This window comes from Dipodomys spectabilis, unplaced genomic scaffold (genome assembly GCF_019054845.1).
Source record: "Dipodomys spectabilis isolate Male_0828 unplaced genomic scaffold, ASM1905484v1 ptg000096l, whole genome shotgun sequence".
Taxonomy (NCBI): Eukaryota; Metazoa; Chordata; class Mammalia; order Rodentia; family Heteromyidae; genus Dipodomys; species Dipodomys spectabilis.
In genome coordinates this window covers 23,799,334-23,826,519 of record NW_024870773.1, presented here as the reverse complement: position 1 = coordinate 23,826,519, position 27,186 = coordinate 23,799,334, and the positions used below count along the sequence as shown (strand labels likewise).

Sequence of the window (27,186 nt, the reverse complement as noted above, 5' to 3'; positions counted from 1 at the left end):
TCCTTCCTTTCTTCCTTCCATCCTTCCTTCCTTCCTTCCTTCCTTCCTTCCTCCCTCCCTCCGTTCCTCCCTCCTTTCCTTCCTTCCTTCTTTCCCCTCTTTCTTTCCTTCCTTCCTTTCTCTCCCTTCATTTTCTCTCCCTTCTTCCTTTTTACTCTCCTCCTTTCCCTTTTGACTTTCTTTTTTCTTTACTTTCATTTCTTTTTTGATTTTTGTTTTTTCCCTCTGAACTTTCAGTCTTTTAGACACAAGCTTCTGATGACTTTTGAGTTCCCCTGAATCTTCTGACTTTTCACTTGGGTTCTAACCACAGTTCCATATGCAGCTGAAATGGCATTTTCTTCTGCTTACAACTTCTGCATTTAGTATCAAACCTTTGGTTACAAATGGGGTTGTGGGAGTGAGTATACTCCCCCCACACACACATGCACACATACACACACATTCCTTTCTTACAGCACTCACCCTTGCTTTTAGGAATCCTCCATCCCAACACACACACACACACACACACACACACACACACACACACACACACACACACACACACAAACACACACACACCGGTCCTGGAAGACCATCAGGACCTTGCTGGTCACAAATGTAGCCATCAGCACTGTGTAGAAATGACCAGAAGCTGGTCTTAGTGACACACTTGTTACAGGAAATGAAAGACGGAACCCATGGTTTCAGCCAAACTAGAGCAGAACTGAAAGTCTGCAAATAATCACAACCTGAATAAAGACAGGCAATTCTCGAGACTATTTTTCCCCCTCCAAGAGGTTTTGAATCATTTTGGTCCCCTGACTTAGAATTGACTCCAAGAGCAATTACATAAACAACCTTAAGCACCCTATGTCTTTGTATGCAATAAAGTAACTAGGAAGACATTTCTCCACTAAAGGACTTATTTCTGGAACTGTTCCTCTGATTCAACCTGCCTGTTATATCCTAGTCTCTTCTAGTTTATTTTGAAACAATCTGAAACCTAACATTTTGGTTCATTTCTAAGCCAAATATTCTGAGATCTTCTTAAACAGTAGAGAAAAGGGATTGGGGATTTAGTTCAGTGGATAAGCACTTGCCTAGCAAGGGCAAGTCCCTGAGTTCTTATCCTCAGCTCTGGAACCAAACAAACAAAAAAGTAGGTGGAGATAAAGTTATCATTGACTCTGTTGAGAGGTATTTGAAGCAAAAAAGAAAAATTCATCCAACAGATGTATTGGAGATTAAAGACTAAATGGTTTGAATCAATTCAAAAGATTTCTATCCCAGGTCATCGATGAGAGATCTTGCTTCCTGTGTTTCTAAGTCCTTTATTTAGAGAGCTCTTATTTTTGATTTGTTAAATCTGAATAGTTAAGAAAACACAGGAATATCCAGGTATGGAGGTAATCATAGGGACTCATGAGGTGAAAATAAGAGGATCCAAACTGGAGGCCAGCTCCTAAAACAAGGTTAGACGCTACCTTAAAAAATACAAGCAAAAGCTGGGCGCTGGTGGCTCATTGCCTGTAATCCTAGCTATGCAGGAGGCTGAGATCTGAGGATCACAGTTCAAACCCAGCCTGGGCAGGAAGGCCTGCAATTAACCACCAGAAAACCAGAAGTGGCATTGTGGCTCAAGAGGTAGAGCGCTAGCCTTGAGCTGAAGAGCTGAGGGTCCGCATCCAGGCCCAGAGTTCAGGCCCCATGACCACCAACAACAACAAAAATACAAGTAAAGGACTATAGATGTGGCCTAACTGTTAAATCTGCTTGAGGCCCTGAATTCAGTCAGTAGCAAGAGAAAGACAGAGACAGACAGACAGAAAGAGAGAAACACAGAGACAGAGACACAAACACAGATAGACACAGAGACACAGAAAGAGACAGATTACAACAGACACACAGACAGACAGAAAGAGGAGAGAGAGGAGAAAGGGAGAGGCATAGAAAAGAAGAATGTAGACATAACTTCTTCCCATTCCTTGTACCTCTAACTTTGTATTCATTCAAACCCATTCTGCAAAACATTAGAGGGCCCTATGCATTTGCTTTGATTCTCCTTTTGCATGTTGGAAAAAGAAGCGACTGGCCACTGGCTGCCTTCAGCCTTCTCTCCAGGGCTTATCATTAAGATTGGATTCCTGGAGAATGTCTCTGCCCTCTAGCACTAATGTCTTGGGACCCAGTAGTGGGGAATGCAAACATTCAATTTGCATCTGACCCTACCACCAACCTGCTCTTCATGGCATCAAGATCTGCTTGTTCATTTAGTTCTCTCTCCCTGGAGAGCTAGAGCAAGTGGAGGGACTGTAAATGAGAAGAAATCTCCAAGCCTCAGCTTGCAGGTTATAAATCCACCATGTAAAATATTTATCATGTCAATATGTTTTAATAAGCATCCATTATTTATTGGGCCTACGACTACTTAGGCAATCCTGCAATTAACGTTATAGGTTTTATTGTTTCTGATTGGAGGCCACTGGAAGGCAAGCTTGCTCTTGTCTTAGCAGAAGCATGCCCAGCAATGGGAGGGAATGAAGCCTGCGAAGTCCTCTGGGAAATAAAGATAACAACAGTCTCTTAACTGAATTAACTATGGGGATAAAACAACATTTGTAAATGCTATGTACACTAATAAAAAAAATACCTCCAAAGCAAATGATTCAGGGAAAAAAATGATCAAATAGTCATCGGCACGGTTAAAACCTAATCGTTGTTTAGGTCTGTTTGAACACATTGACAGCACAATTCTTTTCTTTTCTTTTAAGTACTGGTCCTGGGGCTTGAATTCAGGACCTGAGTGTTGTACCTGAGCTTGTGAGCTCAACAGTAGTGCTGTACCATTTGAGCCATAGCTCCACTTCTAGCTTTTGGTTACTTAATTGGAGATAAGAGTCTCAAAGACTTTCCTGCCAAGGCTGGCTTTGAACCATGACTCTCAGATCTCAGCCTCCTGAGTAGTTAAGATTACAGGCGTAAACTACAGTGCCTGGTATCACAGTTCTCAACACCATCCTGAGTGATCCTTGCTTCTACTTTCTTATTTCTAGCACATTTGTGTACTTCACAATATGTATTAATATAGTCATTAAATATATATTGATATAGTCATAAAATATATTAACATATTAAATTTAGCAGTGACTTTAGATTCACTGGTCAGATACAACAAGCAAGGCCTTCACTTGCATCTTTCAGGCTCTGCTTAACCAGACAAGACTATTTGGTGAGTCCATGTCTGAGACTGTTTCTCTTTTGCTCCATTTCTGAAATGAACTCAAGTGTCTACTGTAGTAATAGCCATGGAACACACCTTCATGGGGGTGGTCAGTTTGAGTGATTAAGTATGGGACAAGAGAGGTAGCCTGACAAAAACATAAGAAGTCATTTGTCCTTTCCAGAAATTAAAATCTTACAGCATAGGACCCCCATGATATAAGGTGGAATGCGATATTTCAGCGTTGAAAATGTTAAATTGAATGACCATCCTTGAAGCTATAATAAGCATGGGTTTGGAGAAGGTCCAGGTTATGGTTTCTGGCTACCCAAAGCTTAAAATGCAGCTCTGACTAGGGAAACAGATATTTAAAGTTCTGCTTGAACAAAGAGATTTAACAACAGATATCCAAACCCCAGGGAGTGGAAGGTAGCTCAGTGGAAGAATACTTGCCTAACAGAAGCCAAGTCATGAGTTTGCTCTCCAGCACAGTGAAACAGAATAACAAACAAATAACAACAAAAACAAAAACCTGAAGTACAGAGAACAAGTTTCTGTATACTCTGTTGCCTGAAGGTGAACAGTAAAGCACACAAACAATAGTATATTGTATGCAGTAGTCATTTATGTAGTATGAAAATGGCTTGTTTGAGCTTAACTTTCAGGTGTGCAAAGAACACACTTTAAAACAGTGAGACTATTAGCTATATATTAGAATTATATATTTATTATTTACTTATTAGTATTGCTGTATTATTAGTTATTAACATATATTAGTATATAACATTAATTACATTACAATTCATAATGTATAATATTAATTATATATCAATGAATCATAATTGACAATGTTAACATAATAAATACATGAATACACTAATAAGTATATTGTTAATTATTGAGAATATGTTAAGTATTGAATGTTATAATAATTATGATTATTGTTATTATTATTATTATATATTATATTATATATTATTATATATTATATATTATATATAATATTATATATTATATGTTATATATATAATATTATATATTATATATTATTATATATTATATATTATATATATTATATATTATATATTATATATTATATATATAATATTATATATTATATTATATATTATTATATATTATATTATATATATTGTTATTATTGTTATAGTTATTAATATGTTATATGTATATTGTTATATTATCACTATACATATAAAATCACTATTCTAGTAACCATGGCTTCTAACCTTTGGGATCCATCTTAAGTGCAGGTATCCTTTGATTCCTTAGGAATGACAAGAGAAGAAATAAAGGTACACAAAGATGAATAAAGGTGGGAGATGGTGCAGGTGACTCACCTGTAATTCTAGCGACTCAAGAGTCTGAGATCTGAGGTTCTCGGTTTGAAGCCAGCCCAAGTAGGAAAGAATGGGAAACTTGGTTGTTCTATCTTTTCATGGGTTGAAGGAAGTTCTGCAGGAGTTCCATGTCATATCGGAACAGCCCCAGGACTGTTATCAGCATTCAGGATTGAGCTGGGATTCTGAGTTGAATTCCTTGTTCACTGGATGGTGCACTTTTTGCCGAGGTACATCCTTCCTTCCTGTCCCCTATAGACACGTGCCCTCACTACATACAGCTGGGAAATGGACATCCTCATCTTCACTGCAGACAGTGGGAAAATTCAAGTTGCCAAACTGGAAAGCCATTCATAAATCCTCATGTAACTATCTAGGGCTGGCATTTGAATTCACACCCATTCTACCCTAAAGCATTTTTCTTTTCTGTTTGAGGTAAGGCCTAGGCAAGGATGATACCTCATGGGGTATCAACCTGAGAATGTTATGAAGTCCCTGGAGTCTTTGGGCAGAAAGGAGAGCTGCTGGCATGGGCAGCAGGAAAGACATATCAAGACAGTCTGCAAGCAGGAAAGACATATCATCCAAAGTAGCAACTGGCTGGTGCAAGTGTAAAGATGGTCATCTAGACATGCCATCAACTGTTGTATCTATATTTATTTTGTCCCTGTCGCTTTCGTTATTGTTCTTGGCCAAGGGAAGGGGCTCTCAGCCACTGGCTGGTTCCCCTGCCACCCCGGTGCCCTCAGGCTATTTATCATCTCAAGTTTGCTCCATCTCTCAGCCTTCAGAATTGCAATGCAGAGTGTAAACAGCACACATTGTACCTGAGTTATATAAAGGACTGATTTGCAAATCTCGAAATAAGGTAGACCCCACTAGATTCAACAAATGCTTAGTGATGCATTATTTTAGCTAGGGTTCTGTCTCTGCCAGCAATTACTAACTCTCTATGACAAAAAAACCTCGGCTGGAAGCCAGTAGTTCATGTTTGTAATTGTAACTTTTCAAGAGGCTGAAAGCAGAAGTTCAGGTTCAAAGCCAGCCTGGGCAAGGAAGTCCATAAGACTATTTCCAATTAGCCACCAAAAAGGTGGAAGTAGAGCTATGGCTCTAGTGGTTGAGCATCAGCCTTGAATATAAAAGCTACAGGACTGTATTCAGGCCCTGAGTTTAAGCCCCAATACCACCTCCACACACACACACACAAAGAAACAAAAAGAACCTCAGTAGTGGGTGATGCTGAAGACTGGCTAATCAGTAGGTTAGATGAAAATCATCCTCATGATCATGCATTGAAAATTACAATCACTATTTTCCTGGGTAGCCTGAAGCAGACAGATGTTTTCATGGTCCAATGCAGCAACCTTAACCTGCCTGTCATTTTTTTAGGAAAATTTCCTAAGAGTGATGGAGCTGGTAACAGGAATGTCAAAGTACAGGCACAGTCTAGGAACAGCTGCGGTACACAGGTTGTACTGAGATTGTCAAAAGTAGTTGTATGTGCTGCTTGCAAATTATTCGTGGTGGTATTTTCAGAAATTTTCTTTTAGTGTCATAAATTCCAAAATAAGCTAAATTATACTGAACTAGGATACACATGGCCTAAACATCCCACATACATTATTTCTAATCAACCACCCAACATATCTACTATAATCAACCTCGTTTACAAATAAGCGAATTAAAGCACCCTCAGAGTAATAGTTGAATACAATTCTATAAGCCAAAGCTGTTTTTTCTGTATATTTACTCCTGAGATCTATGCATTAATCTAAAAAAATATTCGGGAGATGAGGATATACACTTCAAAAAAGTAGAATTTCTTGGCCCAAATCACAAGCTATGTGAGCTGGTAAAGGAAATAGGAACCATGAGGGGGGTGAATTCCTATTTTAACGCAACTTAGAAGGGTTATTTCCCTTGGTTGAGCTATGAAACAAGCTGACAGTGCCCCAAACATCCCATCTACCATTTTGAATAGGTGCTACAAGACCTTGAGCAAAGCATGCCCGATCTTTCCTTCTTGAATTATGGCTTAAACTGAGCATGCTCAGAAATCTACTTCTTAAACTGAGCATGCTCAAAAAATGAGCCAAACTCTAAAGGTAGGTGGAAGGGAGAGAAAAAATTACATGACTCTAACAAAGATTCAATATATACATAAATAGACATGCTCAATGACACTCCTTTATACAGCCATTTGAGGATAAAATTAATACTTTTTTTTGTCTTTTCTTTTTTGGTGCTGGGAATCGAAACCTGGACATTGCATTTGCTAGGCAAGTACTTTGCCACTGAGCTACATCCCAGCCCTTTAAAATTAATACATTTTTGAAAGATTAAAAAAAAGCACAAACTACTTTTCTATATGAATATGCACAGATTCAGAAAATAAAATTCTCATACTTCCTTTGTTCCATGACACTATTGCTTTGGAACTAACAGGCATGTGCTCCTTGCTTGCTTTAGGTAAGAAATTTTTCTCCAGTCTTTAAAAAAATTATTTCTTAATGGGGCTTGTTTTAGGCTTTGTACTCACCAAGATCTACATGCTCTGACATATTTAATTTGAGCTGAGATCTCCTAAGTGGCTATTTCCTTATGGCTGGAATGGACAAGAGTTGCTAAAAATGAATGAGACGTGTAAAAGTCCCCTATCCAAGAAAGGAGAGACCAAACAGCGTGCTTTTAAGCCACTGAGGTGAAAGAGAAGGAAGGAACCTGTTTTCTCTGGGTGTGATGGGTATCCATGAACACACAGGTTTTTCTCACTTAATATAGCAAATTCCTGTATGGAATCCCTTTGCACGGAGGAGAAGCTTGACAGAGAACTTCCAAACTTGACCATGCTGTGAGTGTACTCTAGTGAGGGCACTGAACTCTGTTTTCTACCCCCCAGCACTCCTTGTGTCATATTACCATTAACTGGAAAGCAAAAAAGACTTGCACGCACGTTGTAATGTCTTATATAAAATGAATACCTGATAAGCAGTGACTGCTAAATCATGGAATGACCTCAGGGAGTGGGGTGGGGTGGGGTGGGAGGAAAGTATCACTCTTCCTTTTTTTTTTTTTAACTGCAGGAAGATAAACATCAAGTAGCTTACAACTGAAAAGCAGGGGAAAGCACTTGGTGAACAAGGTTGGGGACTTGTTGGCATTTTAACTAGTCCTCTGGGAACAGCCAATTTATTCCTCCGTGCAAAAGGAATCACATCTAGAATTAAACAGTGGGGTTTTTTTGTTTATTGTTTTTGTTTTTTGTTTTTGCATTTGGTGTAAAAGTAATGTGTTTTTTAAAAAAGGGAATAACACTTGGTTATTTAAATTTTAATGGCAAGCACAAACCCTCTTTAATAAGGTTTTCACTTTCATTTCCCTTCAGAGGCGTGGACTCTTCCCAGAGCCCAGAATGCGTTTGTAGGTTTGGGGATCAGCCTTTTTAATTAATGGGAAGTTGAAACAGAGACCTCATGTAGGCGACATGGACCAGATGGGGGATAATTCTTGTTAACTGTTGTACTCCTCAGAACCAAATTGACAGGTCTGTGCATTTCCTGGATCATGTCCCTCTGATCTTCCAACTTCTTCATCTTGTCTAAAACCTTTCCATCAAAGGTGAAAAAAGAGGAGAAAGAAGAAAAAGAAATACAAAAAAGGGTTTGGGTTTGATGAAGCAAAACACCCAAAGGCATCTGATAGTTTGGATCAATCAAGCTGTTAGGTTTTATTTGGAACTCTTTAGAATTGATATCTCCAGGCTGTTGGGGGAAAGATTAAGAGAAACAGCTTCCTGCCTTCCTGTCGTCTTCTCTCCCTCTTTTCTCTCTTCTTCCACCTGCCTCTTATCCTCTATTTCCTTCCTCCCTCTCCCTCCATCTCTCTTCTTTCCCTCCTTTCTTCCTTCCTTTTCTTCCTCCTTTCCTCCATTTCCTCTTTGAACAAGCTTTTATAGGCCCTAGTCAGAGATGTCAAATTATATACACATAATTTATTTGCCCCAAGGAAATGAGCATACCATATTCTGTGGGGGGAGAAGAGAAAGGTGAAGAAGCCCAGAGCTCTGATCAAAGTCTAGGACACCTCCTGAGCATAATACACCAACCAGACTCTGTCTATTTCTCAAATGACATTATAGCTCATGTCTTTTACACTCCAGGCAGTCAGCAGGGTACAGATCCTTCCTGAGTATTTGATAGTAGAAATTTCAAAAAGTGTTCAAAAGTAGGGACATTATCCTGCCACTTGTTCTCACAGGTGTAATTCCTGAACAATGAAGTGTCTTCTGTGATTAGAATGGATGGCCCTGGTGACTAATCTAATTTAATCACACACATGTCAGAAAGAAGAGTGGTATAGAAAGGACAGCAATGTAGGAGCCATAGCAAAACTACAAGGCATTTATTTAGCGCTGACTGTCACAAACATTTTGACATGTACATAAGCTGAGGCAACATATAGACACAGACACACAGACAGAAGATCACACACACACACACACACACACACACACACACACACACACACACACACACACACACACACACACACACACACACACCCTTGGCTTTGAAAGGATGAGTTTCCTAGCCCCGAATTACCATGATAAGTGAAAGCAGAAAGACTTATCATGCTGAGAACCACATAAGATGCAAATGCAAATAAGGAGCAAAGGGTAAATACAAAAGAAGGTACTTCCTATGGCTGCTATGTAAAAGCCAGGCTAGAAGCCAAGGCTTGAAGTGAGGATACTGTATCAGACTCAGTGTTATGCTCCTCTGACCACAGCTTGCGTGAAAAGGTAGAAGAACTTGCCAGTAGAGCACTTCCACCTCGTAGAAAATCACTGTGTGCTGAGTAAGAGAATACTGAAATGTTTATTACCTATACGACCATCTCTCAGTAACTTGCTTGGAGTTCATTCACAGGTAAGTGAGAGGGGGAGGGTGGAGGCTGGCCAGAAGTCTCTAGAGCCTAGATATGGATCTGCCACATATTTATATAAGACTACCTGCCACTTCAGTAGCATCTAATTTAGAAATGAGTAACATGGCTAAACAGCGTATTGCAGCAGTGGTAAGAGGTGGGTTGGTTGTATGTTTGGCCCTGGCTCACAATGAGTGTGTAGGTTAACTGTGTGTCAGGTTCACACCTGCAAAACGACAATTACTATTGCCCTTTGGGTTATTGATCATCCAATGCAGATCATTGTGCACACATCAGCTCTTAGTTACTCAGACATGTCATTTGCATTACACACAACCTCAGTATTTCATAGTTGCTAGTGAGACTTTTACAAACAAGCAAATAACAACACCCCCAAAGTGACAAATCCCTCTGCACGAGCTGTTATTTTTTTTTGTGGGGGTCCGGTCGTGGGGCCTGAACTCTAGGCCTGGGCGCTGTCCCTCAGCTCTTCAGCTCAAGGCTAGTGCTCTACCACTTAAGCCACAGCACCACTTCTGGCTTTTTTTCTTTTTGCTTATGTGGTGCTGAGGAATCGAACCCAGGGCCTCAGGCATGCAAGGCAAGCGCTCTACCACTGAGCCAACTTCCCAGCCCCACGGGTTGGTATTTTATTTCCCCTAAAGACAATGAATGCACCAGTTTCAGTAGGATGGCATTATACATGCAGGAAAGAGGTTGGTGACAATAACAAGTCAGGTAAACAAAAACCAACTAATTAAAACAGCAAAATAAAGAAAACAAATCAAGTTCATCTGAATATATGCCTGCCATTTCAAATTGTATAGAACCTATGCCAAAGCAAAATGGTTTCTAGTGCACAACACACACACACACACACACACACACACACACATACACACACACACACACACACACACACACACACACACACACACACAGAGGCCAACGCTTTGTGATTTGTAAGATAGATAATTTATTTGGTTTGAAAAACTGTAACAGATACTGCAATAGTTCTGGAGTACCACCAACATGAAGTTTCTCTTCGTGATGACTTAACTTACCTGAGTCAAAAGAATTGCCCAATCTCAGGATTTATAGGTGCTTATGAAAACTGGAGAAGCAATTGGGGTTTCTGGGCCCTTTTTCTTCGGTTGAGACTAAAGTCAACTGATTAAGTCTGTGATGGGTCATTTCCATTCTGCAATGGGTCAGTGGCTATCCACAGGGAAGTATGTGACTCAAAGAGCTTCAGAACTTCCTTCCCAGAAGATTGCAGCAGTACAGCAAGTACTGCAAGAAGAAACTACTCTATAGGTCATTAATAAGAACACAAACAGGGTAATCATTGATAATAGTCTGTGCTTATGTTCCGAATGTATAGGAAAATTATGCTGTGGAAAGTAAATGTGAGTGAATGCTTCCTATTGCTTCGTTAAAAATACCCATCTTAACCTGTTTAAGAAATGTATTCATAGTAGAAGAACAACAAACGAAGGGGTAACAATGTTCAACAAGACATGTACTCATTGCCTTATTCATGTAACTGTAACCCCTCTGTACAGCATGTTTACAATATAATAAATTTTTTTAAAAACTAAAAAAAATGCATTTACCTTATTTATCTAACTGTAACCCCTCTGCACATCACCTTTACAATAAAATTAAATTAAAAAAGAAATAAATATCTACCATTTTATAAAAATAAGGATCAATGATAGAGTATTTGTTATATTCTTGACAATGGATAGGTCTTCTACACACCTTTACTGTCCAGCAGCCCTAAATAGTTTCTAACTAAATCTATTTTAGGGATGAAATAAACAGATGAAAGGTTTTAACAGAGAATCACAAGGTCAAAATTAATGAAGCTTTACTTGTAGGTTCCAAATGGGAAGATTCACTATTAATTACGCCAAACATAATAAGGCAAGTACTCACTCACTTAGAAGTTCCTTCAAAACCAGTAACTCTGAGGTTTCACTGCCTTTTTTTTTTTTTTTCCTGCTTCTGGGGCTTGAACTCAGGGCCTAGGCACTGTCCCTGAGCTTCTCTGTGCTCAATCAAGGCTCACTGTCCAGCTTCTTCTGTTTATGTGGTACTGAGGAATCGAACCCAGGGCTTTATGCATGCTAAGCAAGGATGGTACCACTAAGCCTTATAACTCTTAACAACTCTCCATGAAAACTCACTACTAAAGAAAAGGCTATAAGATGCTTGGGCCACACCTATTCCCACTTTCCTGAGTGGTTGTTTCCAGGCTCCACCCTACTACTTCAGATACTCAAAAGGCAATGTTCTTGGGTACCCAAGGTCAGGAGCTTGGCAAGATTATGATTGATCCACAGTGAATCAGCAGTTACGGGAAGACTTGTCTCTGTAGAGCCCCATCTCTAGTCAGGTGGAGAATGTGACTGGCCTTGTTTCCATAGGACTCTCGATCTTCTTGAACTTTGAGGAGCAAGTCACTCCACATATTGGAGACAATCAAGCATGTCCTTTGGGATCATCTGCGTGGATTACAGCTCCATGTTGAAAAGGTTCCATTCACAACAATGTTATATCATCTCCCCCTCATATCTATGAGATGTTGATGGGAGCAATTTGAGGAGTGAGCCACTTCCTGGTGGCCTTCTGATGTACAGCTCCCTGGTGGCTCCTGTCTCCTAGTCTCCCTCTTAGGTGAGGACATGGCGACAGATATTTAACTTTGGATCATGATAGCTCAGTGCTTGCAATTTGTGACTCACACTATTGTTCTCTGTAATTTACACTAGCCAAATAATTTATAAGAAGTACTTTTTGCCAGAGGAAATTTTACTCTGAAGTTTTAGACTTTTTCAATTAAATATTACACACACACACACACACACACACACACACACACACACACACACACACACACAGACACACACACACACCTCATTCTGAGCCAAGTTGCTCTAACTCTTGACTTCATGAATAGATAAGCAGTTGGATGGAGGGTAGTAACTTGTACCAAGGAAGTTGAGATGAGATGGTGGGTTTTTCAACTTCTTACCTTGGAGTGGATTCTCGAGACTGAATTCCACTGCCTTCTTACCTTTCCCATTTTTCTCCTCACCAACACCCACAGCAGAATGTCACCCAGCTAATACTTCTGGTTTTAGAGTGAACTAATTGATAATGTCAGTGCCTGTCATTAACTATCTTGCACATCTGGAAGCAGATCTTGCACAACAAAAATGAAATGTGGCAATGTGAAACTTAAGAAATCAAGGGGAACAGAGCTGTGTGAAGTTGATACATGTAAGTCACTTGTACATGTGCTGTGTCATCTATAAAATATGAGTCTTTAGAAAAGGTGGCGCGTGACATGATGGACATTTATCCATTATCTAGGCATTTGGTCTTCTTTTTTTCATGGCAGATTGAGATCGGGTTATCCTGCGATAACTTCTCCCCCCTTGAACAATTATGTAAGAGGAAGTAAGGGAGGGGCTTGTAACTGGAATTTTGAGGGTCTTTTACAGCTAATGTGAATTCTGATTAGAGCTACCTTTTATTGAAGTTTCTGCAGTTGACTGCTCAGCCCAAAGTGGCTTCTTTTAGGACATGTGGGACCCAGATTTGTTCTCTTCTTTGTCTCTTTTCACTCACAGACGTTTGAAGAATTCTCATTAAAATTACTTAGAGTGAAACAGAAAGACCTTGCCATAAAATAAATCTAGTTAAATACACTTGGTTGTATTGCCTCATTTGTGTGATGCATGGACCTAATTTTCCTCTTTGTAGCTTAACTATGTACATTAGGTGATTCCTGCCAATTAACGCAGGATGTCACATCCCCAGTGGCTTTCTCTGTATTCTTAAACATTAAAAATAAATACGTGCCATCTGTCTCATATCTTGAAAGCAATTCAAAATGGTTACGTTTGCTTTCTTAAGATCACAGCTCAGTTTACAGCTTCGGCGCTTCTAACTGGGGAGAAAGCTCTCTCTCCATTTCATAAATGAAATGTCACGTTTAGGGGAATCCTGAAGATTGAATGGGAGCTGCCACAGGAGAGGTTGGGCAAGACAGAAAGGAACAACACAGAGTCATGGTCAAAATCATAGTGCTTGGTATCCATGGAAGCTCCAAAGAACACTGAGCCTGCTGCTTTCTAGCAGTCAGACCTCAGGAAAGGGACATCATTTATGGAAACCTCAATTTTTCTCACTTGAAAAGTATATAATACCTAATATATCTAATACCCAGAGTACTACACACACACACACACACACACACAGATAGACAAAGAACAAATCTGAGTCCCACATAGACAGATGGGTAGTGTGTGTATTGAGATAGATAGATAATTATATATGGGAAATGTATAGAGAAACATATTGCACCCTAATTCCTGATTAAGGCATACCAAGAAGTAGCAAATAGCATCACCTTGCAGGGAAATTAATTCATTTGGGAATGGGAATTGTTTAAAAAGAAATAGCTGGTGGAGATTTAATGTTAAAGCATAAAAACACTACAAATGGAAGCTGTGCTCTATCACTACAGAAATTAGAAGAAAGAAATTTTTATCATCTCCATTATTCTTTGAGCATATAGGCCCACTTGTAGATGTACTACTATTGGGGAACTGAAGGAATTTGGAAGTCCTAATCTATTTAGGGCTACAATAGCACTTTTCAAATAAGCATTTTTAAAATTTTTAAAAAAATTATATGCTAGAAAGCATCAAATGCCTGAATAACTTACCATTAATTAGAGGGGTAAAAAGCAGTTTGAGAACGTCCTATTTTCCATTTTTAGAGCAATTTTTTTCAAGAACTTTCCCCTGTAGCGTAAGAGAAAGTTTCCTAGATCTGAGCCAAGCACTCAGAAGATGGCGAACATGTAATTTGAGGTCTGCCCCCGTACTCACAGACTACAGAATTGCAGTGTTATGGAAAATGCTAGATGGATGTGATCAAGCCCAAACAATTTTTAGCAATAAGCAAAGTGAGACCCACGGCAGCTCAGTGAATGGTCCTAACAGCACACAGCTTGTGAGAGGCAGACTATTTCCCTGCTTCTAGTGAGGTTTCAAAAACTTAGTTAAGCAGACTGACATTTTTTATTTATACATCTATAAATAGCCTAAGGTTGCAGCTGATTCCTTGCACAACTGTTCCAACAGCCTTACACGAATAACGTAGCTGTCAGGCTTAGAAGTAGCATGACAAAGTGGTCAAGTCTTAATAGCAGCAGGGAACACATGATCAAGCCTTTATTTAGATTGTACAGTCAGAAGGCCCATCCAACTGTCAGTCATGCTGATGTGTACAGGAACACAAAATGACCGTGAATTCTGACAATACCACCAGCTCCCTAAGTCCTACCTTGCCTGCCACAATGGCTTACATTTGCCTGTAGAACAACAAATTTCCTAAAATTTCTAAACTGAGTACACTTTTAAATTACCCTTCTTCAATTATATCAGTAAAGCACTTAGTAAAGATCTATAGCGAAACAAAACAATTCACTAAAACAGTCACCATTGCGTTGCCCCTCTCTCCCCTCCCCCAAAAGAATGTGAACTAGTTAACCAGGGAAGCCCACCCTCCTAATTGATTTTTGTCCTACCACTGATTGCCTTAATATAATCTGAAAATGGACACTCAGATAGTCCCCGTTTGTAGTTAGCTCAGATCCACGGGGTAAAGTAAAACTCAAACCGACTTCTCAAAAGTTCACTCACTAAAATCGTCACTCTGAAAGATAATAAGCTGCCTGCTTTGTTTTATTTTCATATGAACTATATTTAATGTGTCCAGTAGGCCTATAAAAGAGGATATAATATCATGTGGTGGTGATGTAATTTTTACTTTCTGCCCTACTTTCCGGGGCTAAGCCAGGAAGGCTGGGGGGGCGGGGGGTGAGGGTGGAGGGGAGGAATGAGTTGAATGCCTTTCTGGTCCAGCTTCCCGGTGCTCAGACCTCAGCCCAGCTAGGTAACTGTAGTCAATCCGGGAAGGCTGGCCCAGCTATCACTGCTGTCTAACAGGACTGCTGGAGGGGGTGGGGGAAGTGAAAAGGGGTCACCTGTGTTCATCAGCATAGAGTCAGTCCTCTGGCTTGAGGGTCTTAGTATCTTCCCTCCTATGCCCCAAAGCCAGGGCCTACTTTGGTCAGACTTTGAAGAGAATCCAATGGATTTCAGGCTTCCAGGACAGACTGTGTGGTAAGTGGAAAGGCAGGGACTGGCTCTCAGAACTGGACAATGGAGATTTACCCAGAAGGAAGCCAGAGATGAGTAATTGAGCAGGAATTCGGTTCACCAGCTCCTTTTCCTCTCCCCCCCCCCCCACCCTACCAGCCCAGAAAAACAACCTGACTCAAGACGCTGATAAGAAGTCTTTTTATGTTATTCCAATAAAAAATACATTCATACAGAAATATAACAATCTTGCAAAAAACAATTTCAAATAAAATCTTGTAAAACAAAAGTTTACAAAAATCTTACAAAGATTCTTTAGATAACAGGGTGCTTCCAAAAAAAAAAGAAATAAAAGAAATTTCACTGATAGAAATTTTTTTTTTAATTTCAAGCAAAAGTTTCTGCTTGATCGAGGCTCAGTTATCACCTGAACAGAATATACTTCTTTATGTACTTGCTTATTATGAAAATTACAGGCATTGACAAACGTTGGCACCCAGCCCCACCCAGTCAAACAACTTCCAATGGTGTTTCATAAGAGAGACAAGCCAGTGCAAGTTTTTTTTTCTTTTTTCTTTTTGTTTACTTTCTTGCTTAATGCAATTGTTATGGCTAAGCACTCAGCAGGGCCAAAAAAGGAGTTTTCCAAAAACCTAGCAAATCAAGTGCTTGGATTCTGAATCACCAAATACAGAGTGCATAGTCGCCCCCCCAAGCAAAATGAAGTAAGTTCTTTAGGTAAATGTACTCAACAGCCCAGATTTAAAAAACAAAAACAAAAAAAGAAACAAAAACAAAAACCAGTTCTGTGAGCTTTGATCATTGCTCATTTCCAGGAAGATCAAACAAAATACCAGCCCAATCAGACTCACATACATATATATATATATATATGCATATATATAGATATATAAAGATATGTACATATCTTATATATAAATATATATATATAAAGAAAAGATCCACACCAGAAACCTGCAGCTTGATGAAATATCAGCTGTCCTCTTATGTATATGCCAATTCGGGGAGATTTCTTCATGGAAAAAGTGGGAGAACCAACATGCTGGAAAAAATAGCTTCATCTGCATAAAAAGTGTTCTAAAAAAGAATCCCTGTGATTACCTTACTCTTAGGTTAGATCTTCTAATAAGGCTGAAATTCAAATCAAAATCTTGGTGTGTCTGAGTCCAACTGGTTTGCTGGTATTCTGTTCATAACACTTCTAAATGGCCAAAGGTGCCTATTCCAACTGGCCAATAATGTCAAGCAACATCAGCAGTATGGAATTGATTCAATGCCAAGAAAGTCTTCAGCAAATTATTAAATTAAAGACAAAGCCTCTATAAAAAGTTAGGTTATAGTTTTCTTATTTTTTTAACCTCCTTTATGGCCATTTTGAAATATCTCTTCACAGGCTGTAGAATTTTCTAGCTAAACATTCTAGTTTCTCCTTAAAAATATATTTATATATTATCTATATATAATATATATATATATATACACATACACATACTATACACGCAAATATACATACACAAGAATTCCGCCCACTCTAAAAAAAAAAAGTAGTACACTTTCTGTATTACCAACAGTTAGATAGATATGTGAAACTTGTGCCTTTTAAGCAAATACATTGACATTGATTTTTTAAATATATTTCTGTATCTTTAATATGTGTGAAAATATTACATATTAAATACAGCCGGTGTGTGATCTATACAATTGTTGTGCAAGGTCTATGTGGAAGTCTCACTGTGGCAGAATTGGTCAGATTTTTTTCAATGATCGTATGTTCGGTTTTTTTTTTGGGGGGGGGGTTATTTTTCCCCTTCTTTAATACTGACAGTCAAGTAGTCTGAAATAATGACCAAATACTGACATGTCAAGAGGATTTTCTTTGCCTGTTTTTCTTTGTGAAGGAGGACCTTAAAGAGATTTTTTTTTCTTTTTGTGTATTATACATTAATACAGTACAATGCCAGGTGAAAAAGAGCCTTAATTAAGCATGCATCACCCATACCCCTGTATGCAACCCCCCACTAAGGGGTTACTTCCATAAGGCACCATTATGAAGGGTCAACAGTGCATTAACAGCTAGAAAACCAGAAATTAGTCCTCAAGGCATAAATAAGAGAAACATAGCTGCATGAGAAAACAGTTTCTAAGCTTAGTGGTTTTATCCACCCAACTGAGAAAAATTTTAGGTTCTTACCCTAATGTGACTTTAGACCAGCAACTTCCAGCCCTAGCTTTTCGATACTCAATATATGTCTAATTTCTCCAAAGGGCATCACAAACTTCTCCGAGAAAAAAAAAAGGCTAATTTAAATTCAGAATCATTACAAATGATTCTGCAACGCACTGCACAATACCTCTTTTCTGGAAAAGTGGGGAGGTTATAAAATCGAAGGGGGGTGGGGGCGGGGAAACTGTGTCTTGCTAAGCCAAGCTGCTAAGGCGGATTGTTGTATTAGACAAATTGCATCTTAGCTGCTCATTAATTGGAATCGAGATTGCAGTCTGGATCTAAAAATGGAAAAGTAGATAGTTCCCCCAGACCATGCATGACTTTTTTTTTTGTATTATAAGGAAAAATCATTATTGTGTTCTATTTGTAAATACAGCTTATACAATGGGTGACAGGATGAGCTGTCTGTAGCAAGTCCGACAAGCTACTTGATACATTGCACGTTTTAATAGCTGCACCAGACATCAAAAGTTCCTCTCACACAGGAAAGGGGGACAGGGGCTCCCCTTGTCCCTTACCACTCACCACTCTGGGGTCCTGAGTTCCCACTCCCACCACCCTCCACGTTTTTCCTTCTTTTTTTTTTATTTTCTTTTTTTTTTTTTAATTTTTTTGTTTGTTTTTTAAATCTGAGGTGCAAACACATCCCCCCAGGAAATGATAGGTGGTTCTCTCATTTCATGGTATGTTCCTTACACACATAACATTCAAACTGGTTTGTTGTTTTTTGTTTTTTTTTTCTTTTTTCCCCCCTCACAAGGAAAGAAAAAAAGTCTGCCCACCATACAGTCAGTATCAGATCCTCAACATACAGTCAAACCCAACCATTCACATTCTCAGTGCGCATGCTCACGGCCGAGGCGCGGGCGCCCCTCAGAAGGTCGAGTACCAGTGGCGAGTCCAGGGTCACCCCAACACCAAGCACCACAAGTGCTATGCCGTTTCTCACAAGACTTTGTGTTAGCCCTCTAAACACCTTCCAAAGAAGAGACCCTGGAGGCAACTGGGTAGGGTACAAAATGGCATGCTTTGGCTGGAACACGCATCCCTCCTTCCACGGCCGTCTCTCAGCCTGGAAGCCTCTTAGCCTACAGGAGTTTCACCCTCTGTTCCCTCAGAGGTGCCGCTTCATGTGCAGGGCCAGGTGGTCAGACCTGGAGAAACACCTGCAAGGGGCAAATCAGAAGTCAAGAAGTTAGGTTTCCTCAAATGCCTCCTTTCCACCTTCTGCCCAGAACTATCGCTCAGCCTCCTGGAGGAAGCAGTAGGGGGTTGGTGTGTGTGTCTGTGTGTGTGTATGTGTGTGTGTGTATATGTCCTGAGTCTGTGTGTGTGTGTGTGTGTGTGTGTGTATGCCCTGAGTCTGTGTGTGTGTGTGTGTGTGTATGTCCTGAGTCTGTGTGTGTGTGTGTGTCTGTGTGTGTGTGTGTGTGTGTGTGTATGTCCTGAGTCTTTGCCAACCTGTTCCAGGATAGCACATCTTTACTTAGGAAGGCAAATGAAAATGGTCTCCCATCAGAAGCTGGGGAGTCCTCTCTGAAAGTTCATCTGACCTCAGGTCTAATGGCTCAAAGGTACAAACCAGTGGATGACTAATCTTGAAAAAGTATACACAAAATCACGCTGTTTCCAAGGACACCTGGTGCAGCTGTGTCCTAATGAGGGCATTTTCACATCCACAGAGACTTTCTAAAAAGCCCTTGGCTTAAAAACAAACGTCAACCAAAGGTAGGAAATCCTTGAGCTTCCTGCAAAGATCTACTCCAGCTGGGTGCTAGTGGCTCATGCCTGAAGTCCTGGTTCCTTCCGGTGGCTGAAATCTGAAGATCATTGTTTGAAGGCAGCCCAGACAGCAAGAGTCCATGAGACAACATTTAGCTCCAATTACTGAACCAGCAAAAAGCCAGAAGTAGAGGTGTGCCTCAAGTGGCCTACTGCTAGCCTTGAGTGAACAATACTGAAGTGATAGAATCTAGGCCCTGAGTTCAAGACCCAGGAAGGGCAGCACAGACAAGAAAAACCCTCACTGCACCCTCATCTATTTTGGGTACCACATTCCCATGGCCCTACACTTCTCTTCCAGCGCAGCCCTCATTTACGTACCTGTCACAGTGGGAGCATTTAAAGGGCTTGGCACCAGTGTGCTTTCGGAAGTGTCTGGTTAACTCATCACTTCTGGCAAAACGCCACTCACACCCTTCCCATGAGCATCTGTAAGGCTTTTCTCCTGGGAAGAGAGCACATGATACACGCACCATGACTTCACTGACATGTTGACGGGAGGGGGAAGGTCAACAGCAGAGACAGTGGCCAAGTGCAAGTTCAGGGTTCCCCAGTGCCTTCAAGAATTCACCGTGCACTTCAATGAAGGACAACACCTGGATATCTGCAAGTTTCCTGTCCCTACTCAAATCTCTACCCTGTTATCATCCCAGGAACCCATGTTTGGTAAACTCCATGCTACCAAAAGTCAAAGTGAGCGTAACAATAGCTATCATGCAGACTGGTCAAATACTTGTGGGGTGAGGTGTCAGCCGCAGGACTGACAGACCTATAGCCTTGTTGACTGATGGTGGAGTTTTATTGCTTTCTCCATGGAAACCATTTCCCTCCAGCCCTGTTTTGCCTCTTACTCACTGCCCTGTGGAATGAGTCTTTGGAGTTTCCTCTGGGACCTTCCACCTCTCTACAAAAACTGAAATCATCAGTTTCTGGGAACCCTCATTCCAAGGCTTTCAAATCACTTTCTAAATAAATGGCAATCAAATGACCAAATGACTTCATTCTTTGGGTCGAAACATAAGCATGAATTCAGTAAAAGATATTACCTGAGAATTAAAAATAATAACAATAATAATGCTAAAGCTAATCTGGAACATACACTGCCTGACATTCAAGACATCTTTCCAGCCCCATGACTTCATCTTACAACAACCTGTCATTATCAGAAGGATTTGTATGTGTTTCTAGTCACAAAAGAGACTGTGATTCTTCACTAGTCATCCTCCAGGCTGTCCTGGTATTTTTTAATGCAGCATTTTCATCTAAGGAGGAGAGCTCCTGAGGAAACCACTGTTCCATGGCTGAGATTTCCTCAATACATACTCACTGACCAGTACCAAGATCAGTGCTTGCTCTCAGGCCTTGCTTCGTCAGTCAATACCAGCACATCCTGTGCTAGTCAGAGGCTCTGTGTCCTGACCCTGGCATTCCACTGCAAACTTACTGAGAAGCAACTCAACACACACGACATACCACAAGCCTGGAGAACCAGGATTGTGCAGAGTGGGTGGAAGTCTGGGGGGGGGGGGGGGGGAAGGGAAGGAGGGAGTCTGGACAATGGGAAACGACTCTTTGTCTAATCTGATGGTCATAACCACTCATCTGAGTCAAACATCCACGCTTCAGGATTCTACCCTAAACGCCACAAAGACCCAAATGTGTGGTGAAGAAGGCGTTTAGGAAGAAGTGAGGCTGTCCATCACTGCAGTGACCACATCCTGGAAGTGGTGGCAGACTCCATGGCGCCCACTAGTGGCCGACCTCCCAGGTCCCATGAGAGGACTGACCTGTATGAGTACGCTGATGGGCTTTCAAGTGGGAGCTTTTGGTGTAAACTTTCCTGCAGCCATTAAAGTGGCACCGGTGTACCCTTCTCCTGCTATCCGGAGAGGCGTCGCCGCTGCCCTTGTCACCAGGTTTTCCCAAAGTCCCACTGCGCACCTTCCCAGGGGAAGACAGCTCTCCAGACACACAGCTCCACACTTGAGAAGGTTCCCCACTCAGTTCTGGAGACGAAGGGGGTGTGGAGGTGACGGAGGAGCTCAGGTTTCCTGAATTGACTAAGACTTCGCCGATGGGGTCAGAGGTAAACTTGGTAGTGGGTGACAATTCCTCAGAGCTGTCGGAAGATTCGCTGCTGACATCCGAGTTCAGGCTGTTGGTCTCCAAGTTGTAACTAAAGCTCGGGCTGATCAGCGTGTCCTCTGGAGGACTGGAGGAAATAGTCAGTTCGGATTCCTCTTTTTTCTCTCGAGCCAGAATGATTTTGGTCCACAGATCTTCCTGGCTGTCAAATTTGATTTCTGAGGCTGACACATAGCAGGGCTCGCTCTGCAGGTAACGCTCCAACTCCAGGCAGGTCTGTGCAAAATGAACCAAAAGAGAAGGCACGTGATTATTAAAAAGACTCCTGAATGTGGAAACGGAACAAAAAATAAAACAAACAAAAAAACCCACATGCCATAAAACATGCAAGAACAAAGGACAGATAAATCGGTGGTGGTGTCAATCATTGTGGGCACAGAAGGTTCAGCAATTAGAATCTGTGTCCTTGTGAACGTGACAGGAAATTAGCTTCTAGGAATGGTGAAGGATTCGGAAGGAAAAGTAGTTGGGTAAAAAAGCCTCTCTCGCTTCTTCCCCCAAAGTCAGGCCACAACCAGTGACGATCGCTAAGCCTGTTTTGTTGTTATAGTTACAAGTGTTGACATTTCTAATGAGTTTCCCGTAAACCACACAAAGAAAACCGGCCTGACACATACACCCCGTCCCCCACAACAGGTTTAACCAGATCATCTGACATTCTTAACAACCATGTGTATGAAGGAAAACCCCAGCCAGCCAGCCACCACTCACACACGCCACAAGTATCCAACACAACGGAACAGTAAGACTGCACAGCACACCGATGTGTTCGGATGGATTCCCTGGGGGACACAGCTGGCAACACCGGCCATCCTCAGAGCCTACAGCAGCTAGCTAGCTGGCTGTATTCAGAGCCATCAATAGAGTTGCAAGAGAAATCACCCATTTCCTGTGTAGCATTAGCCCTAGGTTTTCAAAGAATGTCATTTCCAAGTGCAGGGCCATGCTGGCCATCCAAACTTTAATTACTTCTCCAGTGATCAGAGGCAAAACAAGAAACTTCAACAACGGGAGTGGAAGACTGGAAGGACTGATTCCAAGAATGGCCATGTGCTATTGTAAAGGATACCAGGGGGAAATTACTCCTCCTCTCTGCTGGGAGTCCCACAATGAGCAAGACCTTTATCTACTGGCCAAGAGTACAACTGTATGACTCATCCACACTCCTATTTCTTTCACGCAATGCCAGAGGAGACTTCCTTTTGAAATTCTGACCGACAGCCAAATAAGGACCCGGTTCAAATATACATGCAATGTATCATGAACACGATGCCCCGCCCCAGCCCCACAACCAACCTTTCAAGAAGCTACAACTGCCGAGATCAGCATCCCCTCTCCCCACCATTTCAAACTTTCTAGCCACTGGAAAAGAAAAATGGTAGGAAACATTTTAGGATTAAATTATGTCTGTCCCGATTTCCACTACATTGCCTGCATGCCCATATAAGGTTGTCTATACTGTTGCCTGCTCCTCACAGATTTAAATGTTGACACCAAACTGCTCAGGGCACAGACCAACCATCCGGTGCACATGCTTATTTCGCAACGTGCCTTCTAGCATAACATATACGTCTTTCCCCCTCCCTGCAGACATGAACAAACCAAAGGGGAGGGGGGGTTGTTGATCATTGCATCACCCCCCCCAAATTAGAAGTCTGAGTTACAATGCATACTTATGGTGTTATGAGGAGAAACCACCATACATTTTATTGATGTTCCAAAGGAAAAAAAAAAGAAAGCACATTTATTGAGATCTTGTTAAACTTTAATAATCTGGCTAATTTAAAATCTCCATTACGCTGATGAACACCAGGGACCAGAACTGAAGCTCTCAGAGAGTTTTAAAAGCCTCAGAAGGCAACCAGGGGCCAAGTCTGGCCAGTCGCCCAAATCCCAAATGCCCCAAGGAAACTACTTAGATCAATTTCAATCACGTCTTAGAGGAGGAAAAAAAAGGGGGGAGGGGGAGAGGAAGGCAGGAGAGCATTGGGAACAATTAAACTGGTCAGTGGAGCTTCCAACACTTTTACATTTCATTCTTCTTAAAAAGCTTCCTAGGCTTTGAAACCCACAGAGTGTATCTCATCTGCTAATTCACCATGAGATTTAAAAAAAAAAAAAAAAAAGCCGAGAGACAAGCACACCAAATCCTCTTTCTTGTTTATTTTTATTTTTTTAAAAAACAATAGGGTAAGTGTTAAGAGTCTCTCATCCTTCAGGCAAGCCTATAAATTAGAATGAGAAGGAAAGAGGAAAAAAAAAAAAAACCACATTTCTTAAAATTTCTGTTGGCTCTCAAATTTTCTGGTTTCACTAAAATGCCGGAAACCACCCTTCCTAAACTAAGACTTGAAGGAACTAGGAATGGCTCATTGTCATATGACTGCCCAGTCAAGTCACTGCTAGGCAAACAGCTCCTCCACCCCCTGGCCAAGAGGAACAGGTAAGAAAAAAATAATAATAAAGCAAGCGGGGTCAGAAATCCAAAGACAGAAAAGAAATTGGAAATGGCTTTGCATTAAAAAAAAAAAAAAAGCAGCAGCAGCAGCAAGAGAAGCTGGTCTGTGTTTGTCTGGCAACATTTTAGACTCAAAAAAAAAAAAAAAACCCACACAGTGGGTTAAAAACACCAAAAAAAAAAAAAATCAAAACAAAAACAAAATGTCATTTTGAAAAAGCAACCACACAAAAACCCTCTGGCCGTCCCAGCAAGTTCGCTTCAGCTAAGCTATGGAGTTTGGACCTAACACAAGCCACCCCCCCCCCCCCCACACACACACCCCTACCCACCCCCCCTCCCGTCCCCCTGAGGCTGTGCCCCCAAAAGGGCACAAGGGGTCGGGAAGGGGAGCTGGAGTTTTGGGGTCTGCGTGTGTCTCCCTGGGGAGGGGAGGATGAGGTTCTGAAAGCCTCAGAGAAAGGTCACGGATGAAAAGACACGAATCAATAAATACAATGATTATTCCGGGAGGAACTCCAGGGAGAGGCTCCGCTCCACGCAACTGACAAGTCGGCTCCTCGCTTGCAAGGGGGGGGGGGGGGGAACAACATAAATCTTTATTTTTAATTAAAAAAATAACATCCCCGGAAAGGGCCTATTTGAGAAAAATGAATGGCTGTTATCTGTTTATTTTCTGACAAAAAAATGGATCCAAGGATCCTGACGATCCTCATCCCGCAAGATAAATAAATAAAAATGAAAAAGCAGCAGCGGCAGCAGCGGCAGCGGCAGCCGCGGGGCTCCCCAGCTCCGGCGCCCCGCCGGCTCCCCCGGCGCCCCGGCACGTGCCCTCCCGGTTTACCTGTTGCCAGTACTCCTCCAGGGAGGGCAGCGCCGAGAAGTAGCCGGTCTCGTGCACGATCTGGAGCTCCTGGAAGATGCTGCACATGGGGAGCACGTCCATGATCGGGCGGCGGCAGGAGGACGGTCCCCGCGCTCGGGGACACCCGGCGGGCGGCGCGCGATCCGGAGTCGGAGCCCAAACTCTCCCAAGCCCCGCGCAGGTGAAAGTTTCATGCAAACTCGACGGCACGGCAAATGCAAATGCAAACAACAAGGGGGGGAAAAAAAAAAGAGCCCCGCACGCGCACACACACACCCACCCCACCACCAAGCCCCGGTCCCGGAGCCTCCCGCAGCCCCGCAGCGCCGCGGAGCCCACACAATATTTGCAAACACCGGACTGACTGCAAACGTAACCCCTGCAAAACTTCCCTATTCAAAGCTCCGCTGCCAGCCGGCCCCCCTCCTCCTCCCCCGCCTGGCTCCCCCCACTGCTCCTCCCCCCCACGTGACCGGCCTCAGCGCCCGCCCCCCTCCCACCCGCTGGTCCAATCCCGCCGCTCACGGCCCGTGGGGGGGTGCTGCGTGCCGATGATGTCAGCTGCGACCAATCACCGAAGGTGACTCACAACGGCCCCGCCTGGCGTGACCGAGCCTCTCCATGACGGCCTTCGCCATTGGGCTATTTCGAACTCTTCGCGTTCTGATTGGAGAGCGACCTCCCAGGCTATTTTTAGCAGGGTATATAAGAGGCGTGCGGTCGTACTCCGAAGGAGTCGGCGCTGGGAGGTGCGCGGGTGAACCGTGCGGCCTTGTGTCCCGGGCCGGGGGGCGCCCGGCCGCCCCGCGTCACCCCTTCTCCGCCGCCCGGCCCGGCTCTACAGTGTGATCCCCGCCGTCCCTGACGGCCCGTCCTCCGTCCCCGCCACCTCGGCCGGGACCCGCCACCGCGCGATCCCGGGTTCGGCCCAAGCCCCCCCCCCACCCCCCGCCCCAGGCACTGCCGGGCCGCCCCGTCCCCTCCATCCCCTCGGTCCCCAGGGCCTCCGGCCCCGCTCGGCCCACCATGCTCTGGGGCGACCCAGGGAAGGAAGGGGCCTTGACAGGCCGGATAGCGGGGCCTTGTGTGTGTGTGGTGGGGGGGTCAGGGTCCCCCTGAAAGCCGGGGTGGGGGGGGGGGCACTGCGAGGCCCCTGGGCGGGGCAGAGGCGCCCAAGCCCTTGCAGGGGGGGGGGGGGCTAGGAGGCCCCAAGGCCCTGGGGCACATTTTGCCAATGCCATTTTTAAAGGGCAGATGGTGATGGGAGGGCAGCCCGGGAGGGCACGACTTCACCGTGCCCTCTGACTCGGTGACCGCACCACTACTCTCAACCTCAAACAAATAATACAAAATGAAATAAAATAACGCAGTCCGCCTCTACCAGGGAGCGAGCTCCAGGAGAGTACACCATTGAACGCACCTTGAGCCTGACAGTCTGTGCGGATTTTGTTTCTGACTTCATGCAAATGATCTTCTAAAATAATACGCCATCAGGTTTTAATTTCAACACAAATCAGCGCCAAGAAGGCAGAAGAATGGGCATTTTGAAATGGGACATAAAAATAACAATAAATCACAGTTTCCTTTGTAAACGTGTCTCCTGAGCACTGTTTTAAGAGTCCATAAAAATATAATAATTTTAGAAGACCAGAGGAGCGGACTGGTCTAGCAGAACTATTCCTCCCCTTGTGAGATTCTAAGCAGGAACCTATGTGAGTCAAAAGTTGGCAGAAAAGTTGTGTAATCACTGAAGATGGGGGTCTTTGTTCATCCTATTTCTCCAGCTGGTTCTCTCCCTTCAACGGGCCCTGTGCTGGGAGTCTTATTTCCTGGAAGAGACAGGGAAATGGGAAATAGCTATGTCTTCAATCATCCACAGGTGGCTGCAATCCACTCCCTCCCCCCCCCCCCCCCACACACACCTCAGGGGTCAGCAGCTGCTAGTGTTGGATAAATGGGTAATACTAGGCTTAGGTTTTATCTATAATTATCAGCAAGCTTCTAACTTTGGCCC

General features: G+C 42.6%; 1 protein-coding gene across 1 annotated transcript; it reads right to left on the bottom strand.

Annotated features, from left to right (window-relative positions):
* Positions 1 to 16,459: 16,459 nt before the first annotated feature.
* Positions 16,460 to 25,576, bottom strand: Klf6 (Kruppel like factor 6). The gene is made up of 5 exons (XM_042685945.1): positions 25,462 to 25,576; positions 25,152 to 25,394; positions 21,492 to 22,065; positions 20,026 to 20,149; positions 16,460 to 19,088 (listed from the first exon to the last, which is right to left on the bottom strand). The coding sequence occupies exons 2-5, from the start codon at positions 25,251 to 25,253 to the stop codon at positions 19,037 to 19,039; spliced, it is 852 nt and encodes a 283-aa protein (XP_042541879.1). The 5' UTR covers positions 25,254 to 25,394; positions 25,462 to 25,576; the 3' UTR covers positions 16,460 to 19,036.
* Between the last annotated feature and the right edge of the window lie 1,610 nt (positions 25,577 to 27,186).